Here is a 16582-nt window from a genome sequence, read left to right as displayed (position 1 = left end):
CGAAAGTTGAGAGGAGATTTGATAGGGGTGTTCAAAATCATGAGGGGTCTGGACAGAGTAGATAGGAAGAAACTGTTCCCATTGGAGGAATTGTCGAGAACCAGAGGACAGCGATTTAAGGTAATTGGCAAAAGAACCAACGGTGACATGAGGAAAATTTTTTTCATGCAAGACTGGTTAGGATGTGGAAAGCACTGCCTGAGACAATGGTGGAGGCAGATTCAATTATGGCTTTCAAAGGGTAATTGGAGAAACACCTGAAGAAAAACAAAGCAGGGCTACAGGGACAGGACAGGAGTGTGGGACTAGTTGAGTTGCTCTTGTGCAGAACCGGCATGGACACAGTGCTGTAACGTTTCTATGATGGGCAAAGAGGTGAGGTGAGAGAGGCTGCCCTTGACATCAAGGCAGCATTTGACTGAGTCTGGCATCAAGTAGCCCTAGCAAAACTGGAGTCAATGGGAATTGGGGGAAAACTCTCCGCTGGTTGGAGTCATACCTAGTGCAAAGGAAGATGGTTGTGTTTGTTGGAGGTCAATTATCTCAGTCCCAGGATATCACTGCAGGAGTTCCTCAGGGTTGTGTCCTAGGCCCAAACATCTTCAGCTGCTTCATGACTTTCATTCAATCATAGGGTCAGAAGTGGGGATGTTTGCTGATGATTGCACAATGTTCAGCACCACTCGTGACTCCTCAGACACTGAAGCAGTCCATGTAGAAATGCAGCAAGGCTTGAACAATATCCAGGCTTGGGCTGATAATTGGCAAGTAACATTCGCACCACACAAGTGCCAGGCAATCACCATCTCCAACAAGAGAGAATCTAACCATCTCCCCATGACATTCAATGGCATTACCATCGCTGAGTCCCCCACTTTCAACATCCTGGGGGTTACCATTGACCAGAAACTGAACTGGAGTAGCCATATAAATACTGTGGCTACAAGAGCAGGTCAGAGGCTAGGAATCCTGAGACAAGTGACTCACCTCCTGACTCCCCAAAGCCTGTCCACCATCTTCAAGACACAAGTCAGGAGTGTGATGGAATACTCTCCACTTGTCTGGATGGGTGCAGCTCCAACAACTCTTAAGAAGCTCGACACCATCCAGGACAAAGCAGCCCGCTTGCATCACGCACAGTGGCAGCAGTGTGTACCATCAACAAGATGCACTGCAGCAACGCACCAAGGCTCGTTCGACAGCACCTTCCAAACCCACGACCCTACCATCTAGAAGGACAAGAGTAGCAGATGCATAGGAACACCACCCTGCAAGTTCTCCGCCAAATCACACACTATCCTAACTTGGAACTATATCACCGTTTCTTCACTGTCGCTGGGTCAAAATCCTGGAGGTCCCTTCCTAACAGCACTGTGGGTGTACCAACCCCACATGGACTGCAGAGGTTCAAGAAGGCAGCTCACCACCACCTTCTCAAAGGCAGTTAAGGATGGGCAATAAATGCTGGCTTGGCCAGCGTCACCCACATCCCCATAAAAACGAATTTTAAAAAGGTCCTCACTGGGATATGCCATTGGCTGGTGCCTAAAATGGAAATGGAGCACATTAGAGGAAGGGATTCTCTTCTGAGGTTACATGAAGCTGTTTACCCAATTAACTGTGTTGAAGCTTATCCAGTTAATACTGACACTGAGTGCCTGAGATCTCTATATCATATATTATCCACGAACGGCCGCAACTTCAAAGCGCCCGCAGGAGATGGCTCGGAGAGCATCTGCAGCGCACTGTCGGCAATGCTGTATGCCTTTATATAAACCACTGCAAAAAACCCTTAGCGAATGTAATCACCTCTGTAAGTCTGCCAAAAGATGCTTCACCTCCTGAAGGACATGGATGAGCTTTCCGGACGTAGATGGTGGGCACTGAGGAAATGGCTTATTACCTGCACCCGCTTTCCCCCCCCCTTTCCCCCCCCTTCCCCTCCCCTTTCCCCCCCTTCCACCCCTCCCCCGTCCCCTTCCCTGCTCCACCCTCTCAGCTCACCCCCTCACAACCCCGTCCCAGCACCCCCCTCGCACCATCTTCCCCCCGCACCCCCTTCTCCTGCACCCCCCCCACCCCCTTACAGCCCCCTTCCCAGCTCCCCCTCACAACCCCCTCCCTCCACCCCTCCCCCTCGCATCCCCTCCTCCCACCGGCATCATCCTACACCTGTGTAGGGGCTCTAACAACCCCACTGCCTTGTGGGCGTCTCGGGAGAGACCAAGGCTAAGGGAGTAAACCCTAACAGATAATCCGGAGCGGAACCCCGTAGGCAGTCATGTGTCACCTTTGGCATGTTTCCGGCAGTTCCTGCAGCCATACCGGTGCCAAACGTCGTGCTCTGCACTCCTTTGGACCCCACCAGAAAGGCCGCGAGGGGGGTTTTGACGACTGGGCAACTCTCAACCTCCATAAATTCGCCCAGGCATGCGCCATGGAGAGGTCACTCCATAGTTGCCTCACAGCGACTGAAACAACACGGAAGGCAGCAGTTACGAGTTATAAGTCCTGATAAATTGGCGTAGAAACTGGGCGCCACGGGTTGCCTTTGTCGGTGGGAGAGGTCATTACACCTCACTGGACAGCTACTGCCTGCCTCAAACCGGGCAGCCTCTGGTCGATAAGGTTTTGTCCCACCACAGTCTACCTGCTTCAATGGGTGCTTGGAGCTCAGGGTCATTGCCCGAAAGGTGGACTGATACACCGCACCGAACAACACGAAAAAAAGGAAAGAAGGTACCAGCCCTTCGCTTTGCAAGCTGGAACGTCAGAACTATGTGTCCTGGCCTGTCGGAAGACCTTACACAAATCAACGATTCTCGGAAGACCGCCATCATTAACAACGAGCTCAGTAGGCTCAATGTAGACATTGCAGCACTTCAGGAGACTCGCCTCCCCGCGAGTGGATCTCTAGCAGAGCAAGACTACACCTTCTTCTGGCAGGGCAGGGATCCTGAAGAACCAAGACAGCATGGAGTGGGCTTTGCCATCAGAAACTCCTTGCTCAGCATGATAAAGCCTCCCTCAAATGGCTCGGAACGCATACTGTCCATCCGACTGCTCACCACCTCTGTTCCAGTACACCTACTCAGCATCTATGCTCCAACACTCTGCTCCTCACCGGAAGCTAAAGATCAGTTCTATAAGGAACTCCATAACATCATTAGCAGCATTCCCAACACCGAACACCTATTCCTGCTGGGGGACTTTAATGCCAGGGTTGGGGCCGACCATGACTCATGGTCCTCCTGCCTTGGGCGCTATGGCGTTGGAAGGATGAATGAGAACAGGCAGAGACTGCTTGAGTTGTGTACCTATCATAACCTCTGCATCACCAACTCGTTCTTTCACACTAAACCCTGTTACCAGGTTTCATGGAGGCACCCAAGATCGCGTCGTTGGCACCAGCTAGACCTCATTGTCACAAGGCGAGCCGCCTTAAACAGTGTTCAAATCACACGCAGCTTCCACAGTGCGGACTGCGACACCGACCACTCCCTGGTGTGCAGCAAGGTTAGACTCAGACCAAAGAAGTTGCATCATTCCAAGCAGAAGGGCCACCCGCGCATCAACACGAGCAGAATTTCTCACCCACAGCTGTTACAAAAACTTCTAAATTCATTTGTAACAGCCCTTCAAAACACTCCCACAGGGGATGCTGAGAACAAGTGGGCCCACATCAGAGACGCCATCTATGAGTCAGCTTTGACCACCTACGGCAAAAGTGCGAAGACAAATGCAGACTAGTTTCAATCTCATAATGAAGAGCTGGAACCTGTCATAGCCGCTAAGCACATTGCACTGTTGAACTACAAGAAAGCCCCCAGCGATTTAACATCCGCAGCACCTAAAGCAGCCAGAAGCACTGCACAAAGAACAACCAGGCGCTGCGCAAACGACTACTGGCAACACCTATGCAGTCATATTCAGCTGGCCTCAGACACCGGAAACATCAGAGGAATGTATGATGGCATTAAGAGAGCTCTTGGGCCAACCATCAAGAAGATCGCCCCCCTCAAATCTAAATCAGGGGACATAATCACTGACCAACGCAAACAAATGGACCGCTGGGTTGAGCACTACCTAGAACTGTACTCCAGGGAGAACGTTGTCACTGAGACTGCCCTCAATGCAGCCAAGCCTCTACTAGTCATGGATGAGCTGGACATACAGCCAACCAAATCGGAACTCAGTGATGCCATTGATTTTCTAGCTAGCGGAAAAGCCCCTGGGAAGGACAGCATTACCCCTGAAATAATCAAGAGTGCCAAGCCTGCTATACTCTCAGCGCTACATGAACTGCTATGCCTGTGCTGGGACGAGGGAGCAGTACCCCAAATTTCTCTGCAGCACCTGTGGAAGAGCCTGTCACTCTGGAATTGGCCTTTATAGCCACTCCAGGCGCTGCTCCACAAACCACTGACCACCTCCAGGCGCTTACCCATTGTCTCTCGAGATAAGGAGGCCAAAGAAGATATTAAAATTCACTTTAATTGTTATTTGGAGTGACCAAATAATTACAGTGAACGGTGCAACTGAAGTAATGTTGATTGTTTTTAACATTCTCTCTGCTAATCTCTCCCAAAAGATATAGTTAGATTTTAGGATTTAACGGATACTGTGGACGGTAAAAGTGTATCTTAACGTTTGGAATGTAATATCGGTTTCTTATGGAATATAACGTTCTTATTAAAGTCATAGGAGACAGAATTCGAGTGAATTCTATTTCTTATAAATAATAAGAAATCATCAGGATTAATTGACCAATGAAGCCGGATTTTACAGTTTGGCGAGGAATAGAGTGTAAGCCGTCTTCGGAACCAGCCTAGCTTTCACCGAAGCGGGGAAATGCCGCCTTAATGTAAAAGCGGAATCCAAGGTAACGGGAGCAAGGCGGAGTTAGAAAAGTTTCACTGGTGCAGACTGAGGGTCCTGATTGGTGCCGATCAAAAGAGAAAACGCCATCTCCAATCTCTGGTCCCTACCTCCCGCAAAGAGAAGGAGAGAGTGAAATGGACCATCGGTCAGAGTGAAATTCAAACCTGCCACAGCACAAAGCGACAGAGCGGAATAGAGCCAGCCAGGGAGGGGGGGAGGGGGGTGGGGAGGGGGGGTGGGGGGAGAAAGGGAAACGATTCCAACAGGGAGACGTTGGTTGGATCAAATGTTGGGAAGATGTCGGAGACGAGTTCCATCAGCTCTGGATCGACGGTGTGTTCAGGCAGCCGTGTTTTACAGCTGGCTAACAGAGGAGAATGGGGCGCCCTGGAACAGGCTCTGAAAAGCATGGACAAGGGAGACCGAGACATCACTCTCACCGATGAAGTGTGTAACTCTTTTTTCCTCCTACTTGTCATTCCTTCTGTTTATTACTGCAGGGTGATCCGCTTCTGGACAGCCGAGTTTTTCCTCTTAATGGTAACAAAATGACCTGTGTTTATATGTAAGGCGCGGAGGGAGGGTAGAAGTTCATAGAGCAAATCGTATTTCACTCGTTGGAGTTGGAAGGTGTGTGTTCCCGAGAGCAGCTGATTGATAAATCAGATAAAGGTCATACTGTGAGTTCACCAGAAGATCAGTCACTCTATCAAAGAAAAATTAATTGTTCTTAACACAAGGCTGCAAACAGCAAGCCAACATTTTATTCAGGACTTGATGCTCTCTTCAGGTAGCTTGACATTTTTCAAACTAAACTACTTAAAATGAACTAAGTCCCCTGAAATCACATCGATCACTTGCGTATTCAGGATTCTTCTTCTTGTTGGGTTATCATAGATCTTTCACTATGAGTCATAGGATAACACAGCCCAGAGGAGGACGTTCAGCCCATCGCGTCTGTGCGGGCACTTTGAAGGAGCTATCCAATTCGTCCCACTCCCCTCTTCTTTCCCCAATACCTCTGCAAATGCCTCCCTTTCAAGTACGAATTCAAGTTCTTTTGAAAGGTCAATTGAATCTGCTTCCACCACCCTTTCAGGCAGCGCATTCCAGATCATAACAAGTCACTGCGTAAAACAAATTCCTCACTCCTCCTCCACCCTTCTAGGAAGTTGGGTCATTGTTGTCATGTAGGGAAACAGTACATTACAAATCTTACACCTCTACATGCTCCCTGACTATTTTCTCCATGAGAAATTTCTAAGTACACATTTACAATGGAAACTGGGTATGTAAAGCATTGTAATGACATCCTCCAGCCCGTGGAGGTACTGAGAGCCACTACTGGAGGGAGAGTGTAAATACAATATGAAAGTTAACATACAAAGTTTCCATTAAAATTTATAACAGAGATATAAAAATAAGGGAAGAATATACCACTTTAAAATGGGGACTGAACTGCATCTGCTCTACCTGGTCTAATTATTGACTGCTCTATCACCCGACTTCCCTTGAAAATATATTTGGTTTTGACTTTCTATGTGCAATGCCACAGGAAATAAATCCGTAAATAATAATTAGAATTTAATGATGGATGAAAGGATAAAACATACATTGTTATTAAATCATATTTACCAAATCACAAAGATCAGGTTAAATATTTGCCAAGGGAAACACATTAATTTCATAGAGTGTTTGAAAAGAGTCATTTTCAGTTGAAAGTTGTGGGAAGTTACTGGATGATTTACTGTGCTGCAGAAATTCAGCAACACATAAACTGCCGTGTGTGTTTATTGTAATATTTGTGTCTAAATAGATGAATAATAAATTTAGTTTAGCAGAAAGGGGACACCATCATACAACTCTTTGACAGATTAAGCAGATTGAGTCAAATGTGGGAGACCATTTGTTTCATTCTTCAAGTAATTGACTTGGCTTGTTGAGGTATAGTTGCTTAAGATGAAAGAAGAGGACACAAATGGAAAACAGTACAGCAGTAGAGACAGGTTTCTCAAAAGGTTGAGGAAGCCTCATTCATTCTCATTGAAAAACAGAAGATTGCAGTGAATTAAGGACTTCAGAATTGTGAAAGCGATTGATAAAATCAGTCCAGTCAAATTGTTCACATGGATATAAGCTTCAAAACTATAGACCGAGTTAATAATTAAGAAATTTGGATTACAGCCTTTTTTGATGCAATGGAGAAATTAGGAATGCATTTCTCCCTAGGGAGAGTTATGCTTTTTTCAGCGGTGTACACAGAAATGTATATTAATGCTTAGAGTCATAGAGTCATTTGTGGCACAGAAGGAGGCCATTTAGTCCATCAAGTCCATGCCAGCTCTCCACAGAGCCATGCCATCAGTCCCATTAGATGCTCATATTGCATTTAAAATGACACATACTTTTCATCCGTCTTTTGGATGAGGCGTTAAACTAAGGCCATGTCTGCTCTCTCAGGTGGGTGTAAAAGACCCCATGGCACTATTTCGATAGAAGAGCAGGGGATGTCCCGATGTCCTGGCCAATGTTTATCCCTCAATCAACATCATAAGAACAGATTATCTGGTAATTATCACATTGCTCTTTGTGGGAGCTTCTGGCATGAAAATTGGCTACAGTGTTTCCTACTCATTAAATTACTAGTTGTAAAGCACTTCAGGATGTCTTGTGGTCATGAAAGGCACTATATAAATGCAATAAAAACAAGAAATGCTGGAACCACTCAGCAGGTCTGGCAGCATCTGTGGAAAGAGAAGCAGAGTTAACGTTTCGGATCAGTGACCCTTCATCGGAACTGACAAATATTAGAAAAGTCACAGGTTATAAGCAAGTGAGGTGGGGTGGGGCAAGAGATAACAAAGGAGGTCTAGATTGGACCAGGCCACATAGCTGACCAAAAGGTCACGGAGCAAAGGCAAAAAATATGTTAATATTGTGTTGAAAGACAAAGCATTAGTACAGATTAGCTGTTAATACACTGAATATAGAACAGCAGCAAGTGCAAACCTGAAAAAAAAACAGTGGGTAAGCAAACTGAACAAACTAAGATGAAATGAAATAAATGCAAAAAAAAGATTGTAAAAAATGTAAAAAAGAATGTAAAAAAAGGAAGAAAAAATAACTAAAAATGAAAGTAAAATGGGGGGCTGTCATGCTCTGAAATTATTGAACTCAATGTTCAGTCCGGCAGGCTGAAGTGTGCCTAATCGGTAGATGAGATGCTGTTCCTCGAGCTTGCGCTGATGTTCACTGGAACACTGCAGCAATCCCAGGACAGAGATGTGAGCATGAGAGCAGGTGAGAGTGTTGAAATGGCAAGCAACCGGAAGCTCAGGGTCCTGCTTGCGGACTGAGCGGAGGTGTTCCGCAAAGCGGTCACCCAGTCTGCGCTTGGTCTCCCCAATGTAGAGGAGACCACACTGTGAGCAGTGAATACAGTATACTACATTGAAAGAAGTACAAGTAAATCGCTGCTTCACCTGAAAGGAGTGTTTGGGGCCTGGGATAGTGAGGAGAGAGGAGGTAAATGGGCAGGTATTACACCTCCTGCGATTGCAGGGGAAGGTGCCATGGGACGGGGACGAGGTGGTGGGGGTAATGGAGGAGTGGACCAGGGTGTCGTGGAGGGAACGATCCCTTCGGAATGCTGACAGGGGAAGGGAGGGGAAGATGCGACTGGTAGTGGCATCACGCTGGAGGTGGCGGAAATGGCGGAGGATGATCCTTTGGATATGGAGGCTGGTGGGATGAAAAGTGAGGACAAGGGGAACCCTGTCACGGTTCTGGGAGGGAGGGGAAGGGGTGAGGGTAGAGGTGCGGGGAATGGGCCGGACACGGTTGAGGGCCCTGTCAACCACAGTGGGGGGAAATCCTCGGTTGAGGAAAAAGGAGGTCATATCAGAAGCACCGTCATGGAAGGTAGCATCATCAGAGCAGATGCGTCGGAGACAGAGAAACTGGGAGAATGGAATGGAGTCCTTGCAGGAGGTAGGGTGTGAAGAAGTGTAGTCGAGGTAGCTGTGGGAGTCGGTGGGCTTATAATGGATATTAGTAGACAACCTATCCCCAGAGATGGAGACAGAGAAGTCGAGGAAGGGAAGGGAAGTGTCAGAGATGGACCATGTAAAGGTGAGAGAAGGGTGGAAATTGGAAGCAAAGTTAATAAAGTTTTCCAGTTCGGGGCGGGAGCAGGAAACGGCACCGATACAGTCATCGATGTACCGGAAAAAGAGTTGGGGGAGGGGGCCTGAGTAGGACTGGAACAAAGAATGCTTGACATATCCCACAAAAAGACAGGCATAACTAGGACCCATGCGGGTACCCATAGCAACACCTTTTACTTGAAGAAAGTGCATGGAGTTGAAGGAGAAGTTGTTCAATGTGAGAACAAGTTCAGCCAGGCGGAGGAGGGTGGTGGTGGATGGGGACTGGTTGGGCCTCTGTTCCAGGAAGAAGCGGAGAGCCCTCAAACCATCCTGGTGGGGGATGGAGGTGTAGAGTGATTGGACGTCCATAGTCAAGAGGAGGCGGTTGGGACCAGGAAACTGGAAATTGTCAAAATGACGTAGGGCGTCAGAAGAGTCACGGATGTAGGTGGGAAGAGACTGGAACAGCGGAGAAAAGATAGAGTCTAGATAGGAAGAAATAAGTTCAGTGGGGCAGGAGCAGGCTGACACAATGGGTCTGCCGGGACAGTCCCGTTTGTGGATTTTGGGAAGGAGGTAGAAGCGGGCTGTCCGGGGTTGTGGGACTATGAGGTTGGAAGCTGTAGAGGGAAGATCTCCAAAGGAGATGAGGTCAGTGACAGTCCTTTGGACGGTGGCTTGATGTTCGGTGGTGGGGTCATGGTCCAGAGGGAGGTAGGAAGAAGTGTCCGTGAGTTGGCGTTGAGCTTCTGCAAGGTAGAGGTCGGTACGCCATACGACAGCAGCACCACACTTGTCTGCAGGTTTGATGACTATGTCGGGGTTAGACCTGAGAGAACGGAGTGCCTCAAGTTCAGAGGGGGGCAGGTTAGAGTGAGTGAGGGGGGCAGAGAAATTGAGACGACCAATGTCTCGCCGACAGTTTTTAATGAAGAGATCAAGAGCGGGTAAGGGGCCAGGGGGAGGGCTCCAGGTAGAGGGAGAATGCTGGAGGCGGGTGAATGGGTCTGCTGGTCGGGGGGAGGACTCCTGGTCAAAGAAGTGAGCCCGGAGGCGGAGGCGACGGAAGAAGAGCTCAACGTCTTGCCGAGTGCGAAATTCATTGAGGTGGGGGCGTAAGGGGATAAAACTGAGACCTTTGCTGAGTACAGAACGCTCAGCATCAGAGAGGGGGAGGTCAGAGGGTATAGTGAATACACGGCAAGGGGTCAGATCAGAAGGGGTGGGGTCAGAGGGAAGTGAAGCGGAGGGAGGATCTGGAGGGGCATTGGTCCCCATCAGCTGCTGGAGCTTGCGTTCCTTAACACCTGAAAGGAGTTAGTGTGAAAGGAATTGAGGGAGCAGAATTCTTGAGGTGCATCCAGGAGAACGTTTTTGGCCAGTATGTAGCAAGTCCAACAAGAGAGGGCGTAGTGTTATACTTAGTTTTAGGAAATTAAGATGGGCAGGTGGATGGGGTGGCAGTGGGAGAGCATTTTGGTGGCAGTGATCATAATTCAGTCAATTTTAACATAATGCACCAAGGCTCCTTAGACAGCACCTTCCAAACCATCGACCTCTACCAACTAGAAGAACAAGGGCAGCAAAGACATGGGAACACCACCACCACCAAGTTCCCCTCCAAGTCACACACCATCCTGACTTGGAACTATATCGGCGTTCCTTCACTGTCGCTGGGTCAAAATCCTGGAACTTCCTTCCTAACAGCATTGTACGTATACCTATCCCAAATGGACTGCAGCGGTTCAAGAAGGCAGCTCACCACCACCTTCTCAAGGGCAATTAGGGATGGGCAATAAATGCTGACCTGGCCAGTGACGCCCACATCCCATGAATGAATAAATTTTAAAAAAAATTATGGAAAAGGACAGAGATAGAACAGGAGTTAGACTTCACAATTGGGGCAAGGCCAATTTTACTCAACTGAGGAGTGATTTAGCGAAAGTGGACTGGAAACAACTATTTGAAGGTAAATCAGTGTCAGAACAGTGGGAGGCATTCAAAGGGGAGATTCAAAGGGTTCAGAGTAAGCATGTTCCCACAAAGAAAAAGGGTGAGACAGCCAAATCTAGAGCCCCATGGATGTCAAGGAGCCGACAGGGTAAGATAAGGCATGAAAGGAAAGCTTATGTCCGACACCGAGAACTCAATACTACAGAAAACCGAGAGGAGTATAGAAAGTTGTGGAGGGTCAGGGTGGGGCGGGCGGGGGAGGGGAGGTGAAATCAAAAAGGGGATTAGGAAAGGAAAGAGAGGGCATGAAAGAATATTGGCAAGCAAAATCAAGGTGAACCCAAAGATCTTTAATCAATTTATAGTTCGTCATTTATATAAACGACATAGATGACTATGTGGGGGGTAGGATCAGTAAGTTCGCGGATGACACAAAGATTGGCCGAGTGGTTAACAGTGAGGTGGAGTGTCTTGGGTTACAGGAAGATATAGACGGGATGGTCAAATGGGCAGAAAAGTGGCAGATGGAATTTAACGCTGAAAAGTGTGAGGTGATACACTTTGGAAGGAGTAATGTGACACGGAATTATTCAATGAATGGCCTGACACTGGGAAGTTCCGAGGAACAAAGGGACCTTGGCGTGTTTGTCCATAGATCTCTGAAGGCAGAAGGGCAGGTTAATAGGGTGGTGAGAAAGGCATATGGGACACTTGCCTTTATCAATCGAGGCATAGATTACAAAAGCAGGGAGGTCATGTTAGGGTTGTACAGAACTTTGGTAAGGCCACAGCTGGAGTACTGTGTGCAATTCTGGTCGCCACATTCTAGGAAGGATGTGATTGCATTGGAGGGGGTGCAGAGACGATTCACCAGGATGTTGCCTGGGATTTAAGCTATGAAGAGAGGTTGGATAGGCTTGGGTTGTTTTCGCTGGAGTAGAGAAGACTGAGGGGTGACCTGATCGAGGTGTACAAGATTATGAGGGGCATGGACAGGGTGGATAGGGAGCAGCTGTTCCCCTTAGTTGAAGGGTCATTTACGAGGGGTCACAAGCTTAAGGTGAGGGGCGGGAGGTTTAAGGGGGATTTGAGGAAGAACTTTTTTACCCAGAGGGTGGTGACGGTCTGGAATGCCCTGCCTGGGAGGGTGGTAGAGGTAGGTTGCCTCACATCCTTTAAAAAAAGTACCTGGATGAGCACTTAGCATGTCATAACATTCAAGGCTATGGGCCAAGTGCTGGCAAATGGGATTAGGTAGACAGGTCAGGTGTTTTAATGTATCGGTGCAGACTCGATGGACCAAAGGGCCTCTTCTGCACTGTATTATTCTGTGATTCTGTGAAACATTTTCTTACGATAGAATCCCCTATCACTATAGATCTTCCACTCCTTTTCCTTCCCTGCTGTGCAGCAGAGCCATCCATGGTGCCACGAATTTGGTTGTTGCTGCTTTCCCCTGGGAGGCCAATCCCCCAGAACAGTATCCAAAGCGGTATATATGTTTGAGAGGGGGATGGCCACAGGGGACTCCTGCACTGCCCGTCTGCGCCTACTACTCTGCCTGGTGGTCACCCATCCCTTTTCTGCCTGCGGTGTGACCACCTCGCTAAGCATGCTATCCACGACGTCCTCAGCATCACGCCTGCCCCACAGTGAATCCACCCGTAGCTCCAGTTCCGTAATGCGGGTAGCCAGTAGCTGCAGCTGGATACACGTCCTGCATACATGGTCTTCAGGGACACTTCCAGATTTCCAACATAGCGCAGGAGGAGCATATCACAGGTGCGAGCTCTCCTGCCATGACTTACCTTTAGATTAATTAGTTACAACTTAATTTAAAAATATTAATTACACCAGGGGCCTTGTTCTACTCCAAACACTACCCACTACAATCTAAATTACACTAATTTAAAAAACAACGCACTAGTGGTACTCACTTTATCACTTGAGGTCTTTTTTCAAAAAAAATCTTTCCCCTTATTTTTTTAAGCTATTTCGAGTCATAGAGAGATAAAGCACTGAAACAGGCCCTTCAGCCCACCGAGTCAGTGCTGACCATCAACCACCCATTTATACTAATCCTACGTTAATCCTATATTCCCTACCTTCCCTCAATTCTCCTACCACCTACCTACACTAGGGGCAATTTACAATGGCCAATTTACCTCTCAACCTGCAGGACTTCGGGCTGTGGGAGGAAACTGGAGCACCTGGCAGAAACCCACGCGGTCACAGGGAGAACTTGCAAACTCTGCACAGGCAGTACCCAGAATCAAACCTGGGTTGCTGGAGCTGTAAGGCTGGCTGCTAACCACTGCGCCACTGTGCCGCCCTTAAATTGACTAACAGCTATTACTTACCCAACCAATCAGATTTCCCGTGCTGTCACTGTAAGTCTTTTGTTTTCCTCTTTTGAGTCTCAGCGCGCACCAAGAGGCGCAGGAAGCCTGGTGCCACTCCGGATCAGCTTCCTCGCAGGTCTGCCAGTCGCTGCTCCGCTCCCAGGTAAGTAAGGGCCTTGAACCCGGCTCTTTATTTATAGCCGTTGCTCCGGATCAGCTTCCTCGCAGGTCTGCCAGTTGCCGCTCCGCTCCCAGGTAAGTAAGGGCCTTGAGCCCCGCTCTTTATTTATAGCCACTGGTTTCTAGGTGTTCTGCTTTCACATCCTTTATAATAGACTGTAGCATTTTCCCCACTACTGATGTAAGGATAACTGGTCTGTAATTCCCTATTTTTTCTCTCCCACTTTTTTTAAATAGTGGGGTTACATTTGCGACCCTCCAATCTGTAGGAACTGCTCCAGAGTCTATAGAATTTTGGAAGATGACCACCAATGCATCCATTATTTCCAGGGCCACTTCCTTTAGTACTCTGGGATGTAGATTATCAGGCCCTGGGGATTTGTCAGCTTTTAATTTTTTAGCACTGTTGATTTACCAATACTGATTTCCTTCATTTTCTCCCTCTCATTAGACCCTTGGTTCCCTAACATTTCTGGGAGGTTATTTGTGTCTTCCTTTGTGAAGACAGAACCAAAGTATGTGTTTAATTGTTCTGCCATTTTTGTCCCCCATTATAATTTCCCCCGTTTCTGACTGTAAGGGACCTACATTTCTCTTCACTAATCTTTTTCTCTTCTCATATTTATAGAAGCTTTTGCAGTCAGTTTTTATGTTCCCCACAAGTTTACTCTCATAATCTATTTTCCCCAGCTTAATCAACCTCTTTATCCTCCTTTGCTGAATTCTAAACTGCTCCCAATCCTCAGACTTGCTACTTTTTCTGGCAATTTTATATGCCTCCTCTTTGGATCTAATACTATCCCTAATTTTTTTTGTAAGCCACGGTTGAGTCACCTTTCTGGTTTTATTTTTGCGCCAGACAGAAATGAATAATTGTTGTAATTCATACACATGTTCTTTAAATATTATCCATTGCCTATCCACCGTCAACCCTTTTAGTAAAGTACCCCAATCTACCATAGCCAACTTGAGCCTCATACCTTCGTAGTTCCTTTATTTAGATTCAAGACCCTAGTTTCGAATTCAACGACTTCACTCTCCATCTTAATGAAGAATTCTATCATGTTGTGGTCGCTCCTCCCCAAGGGACCCTGCACAACAAGATTTTTAATTAATCCTTTCTCATTGCACAATACCCAGTCTAGGATAGCCTGTTCCTCAATGTATTGGTCTAAAAAACCGTCACGTACACACTCCAGGAAATCCTCCTCCACAGTATTATTGCTAATTTGGTTTGACCAGTCTATAATTAGATTTAAGTCCCCCATGATTACAGTTGTACACTTATTGCATGCATCTTTCTATGATTCTATGAACGGTTGTTTTTCAGACTGGAGGAACGTATATAGTGGGGTTCTCCAGGGTTTGGTGTTAGGACCACATCTTTTCTTGATTTATATTAATGACCTGGACTTGGGTGTATAGGGCACAATTTCAAAATTTTCAGATGACACAAAACTTGGAAGTGTTGTGATCTGTGAGGAGGATTGTGATAGACTTCGAGAGGACATAGACGTGAATGGGCAGACAGGTGGCAGATGAAGTTTAATGCAGAAAAGTGTGAAGTGCTACATTTTGGCAGTTGAACGAGGTGAGGCAATATAAAATTATAAAGGAGGTGCAGGAGCAGAGGGACCTGGAAGTGTATGTGCACAAATAGTTGAAGGTGGCAGGGCTGGGGGGGTTGAGGGTTGAGAAAGTGGTAAATAAAGCATATAGGGTCCTGGACCTTATAAAGAGAGGCATAGAGTACAAAAGTCAGTTATGGTGAACTTTTATATATCACTGGTTTGACCTCAACTGCAATATTGTGTCCAATTCTGGACACCACACTTTAGGAATGATGTGAAGGCATTGGAGAGGGTGCAGGAAAGATTTACGAGAATGGTTCCAGGGATGAGGAACTTCAGTTACATAGATAGATTGCAGAAGCTGGGGCTGTTCTCCTTGGAGAAGAGATGGTTGAGAGTAAATTTGATACAGGCATTCTAAATCATGAGGGGTCTGCACAGAGTAGATAGGAAGAAACTGTTTCCATTGGCAGAATGGTAGAGAACCAGAGGACACTGGTTTAAGATGAATGGCAAAAGAACAAACGACATGAGGGAAAACTTTTTTTTCGTAGCAAGTGTTTACGATCTGTAATGCAGTGCCTGAGAGTGCAGTAGAGGCAGATTCAATCACGATTTTCAAAAGGGAATTGGATAACTAACTGAATTGGAAAAAATTGCAATGAGGAAAAGGTGGGGGAGCGGCACTAGGTGAGTTGCTCTTACAGAGAGCCAGCCCAGACACAACGGGCTGAATGGCCTCCTTCTGTGCTATAACCATTCTATGATTCTATGAGCCTATGTGAAGACCTATGCAAAGTAATTATTTAGCAGGCCTGCGGTTTTTTGAGTGTTGCTGGAGCTGCAATCATACACGTGATTGGGGTGTATTTCATCACACTCCTGCCTTGTGCCTTGTAGATGGTGGAAAGGATTTGGAGAATTAGGAAGTGAGTCACTTGCTGCAGAATTCCCAACCTCTGATGTGCTGTTATAGCCAGAGTATTTATGTGACTGGTCCAGTTAAGTTTCTGGTTAATGGTAACCCTCAGCATGTTGATAATGGGTGATTCAATGATGGTAATGCCTTTGAATGACATCAGAAGGTGGTTAGACCTTGTGTTTTTGGAGATGATTATTGCCTGACACCTCTGTGGCATGAATATTGCATGGCATTTATCAGCCCAAGCCTGAATGTTCTCCAAATTTTATTGCATGTGAGCATGAACGGCTTCATGATCTGAGGAGTTGCAAATGGAATTGAACACTGTGCGATCAGCCTATATCCCCCACTTCTGAAGATGGTTGGGCCTAGGACACTACCCTGAGGAACTCTTCCAGTGATGTCCTGGGGCTGAGATGATTGGCCTTCACCAACCACAACCATCTTCCATTATGACTCCAGCCAGTGGAGAGTTTTCCCCCTGATTCTCATTGACCAGTTTTACTCAGGCACGTTGATGCCACATTCAGTCAAATACTGCACTCACTCTCACCTCACCTCTGGAATTCTGCTCTTTTGTCCATG

The 16582-nt window shown here is 47.0% G+C and overlaps 1 protein-coding gene across 6 annotated transcripts in view; it reads left to right on the top strand.

Annotated features, from left to right (window-relative positions):
• Positions 1 to 5129: 5129 nt before the first annotated feature.
• The window catches only part of trpn1 (transient receptor potential cation channel, subfamily N, member 1), a 375819-nt gene continuing 364366 nt past the window's right edge, over positions 5130 to 16582 (top strand). For all 6 annotated transcript variants that reach the window (XM_068031339.1, XM_068031338.1, XM_068031337.1 and 3 more), the window contains exon 1: positions 5130 to 5328. In XM_068031339.1, coding sequence (XP_067887440.1) covers positions 5179 to 5328 — 150 coding nt within the window. In that variant the 5' untranslated portion in view covers positions 5130 to 5178. The remainder of the gene's footprint in view (positions 5329 to 16582) is intronic.

The sequence above is a fragment of the Heterodontus francisci genome, chromosome 5 (genome assembly GCF_036365525.1).
Source record: "Heterodontus francisci isolate sHetFra1 chromosome 5, sHetFra1.hap1, whole genome shotgun sequence".
Taxonomy (NCBI): Eukaryota; Metazoa; Chordata; class Chondrichthyes; order Heterodontiformes; family Heterodontidae; genus Heterodontus; species Heterodontus francisci.
The sequence above is the reverse complement of the archived record's forward strand: the minus strand, read 5'-3'. Positions and strand labels throughout refer to the sequence as shown.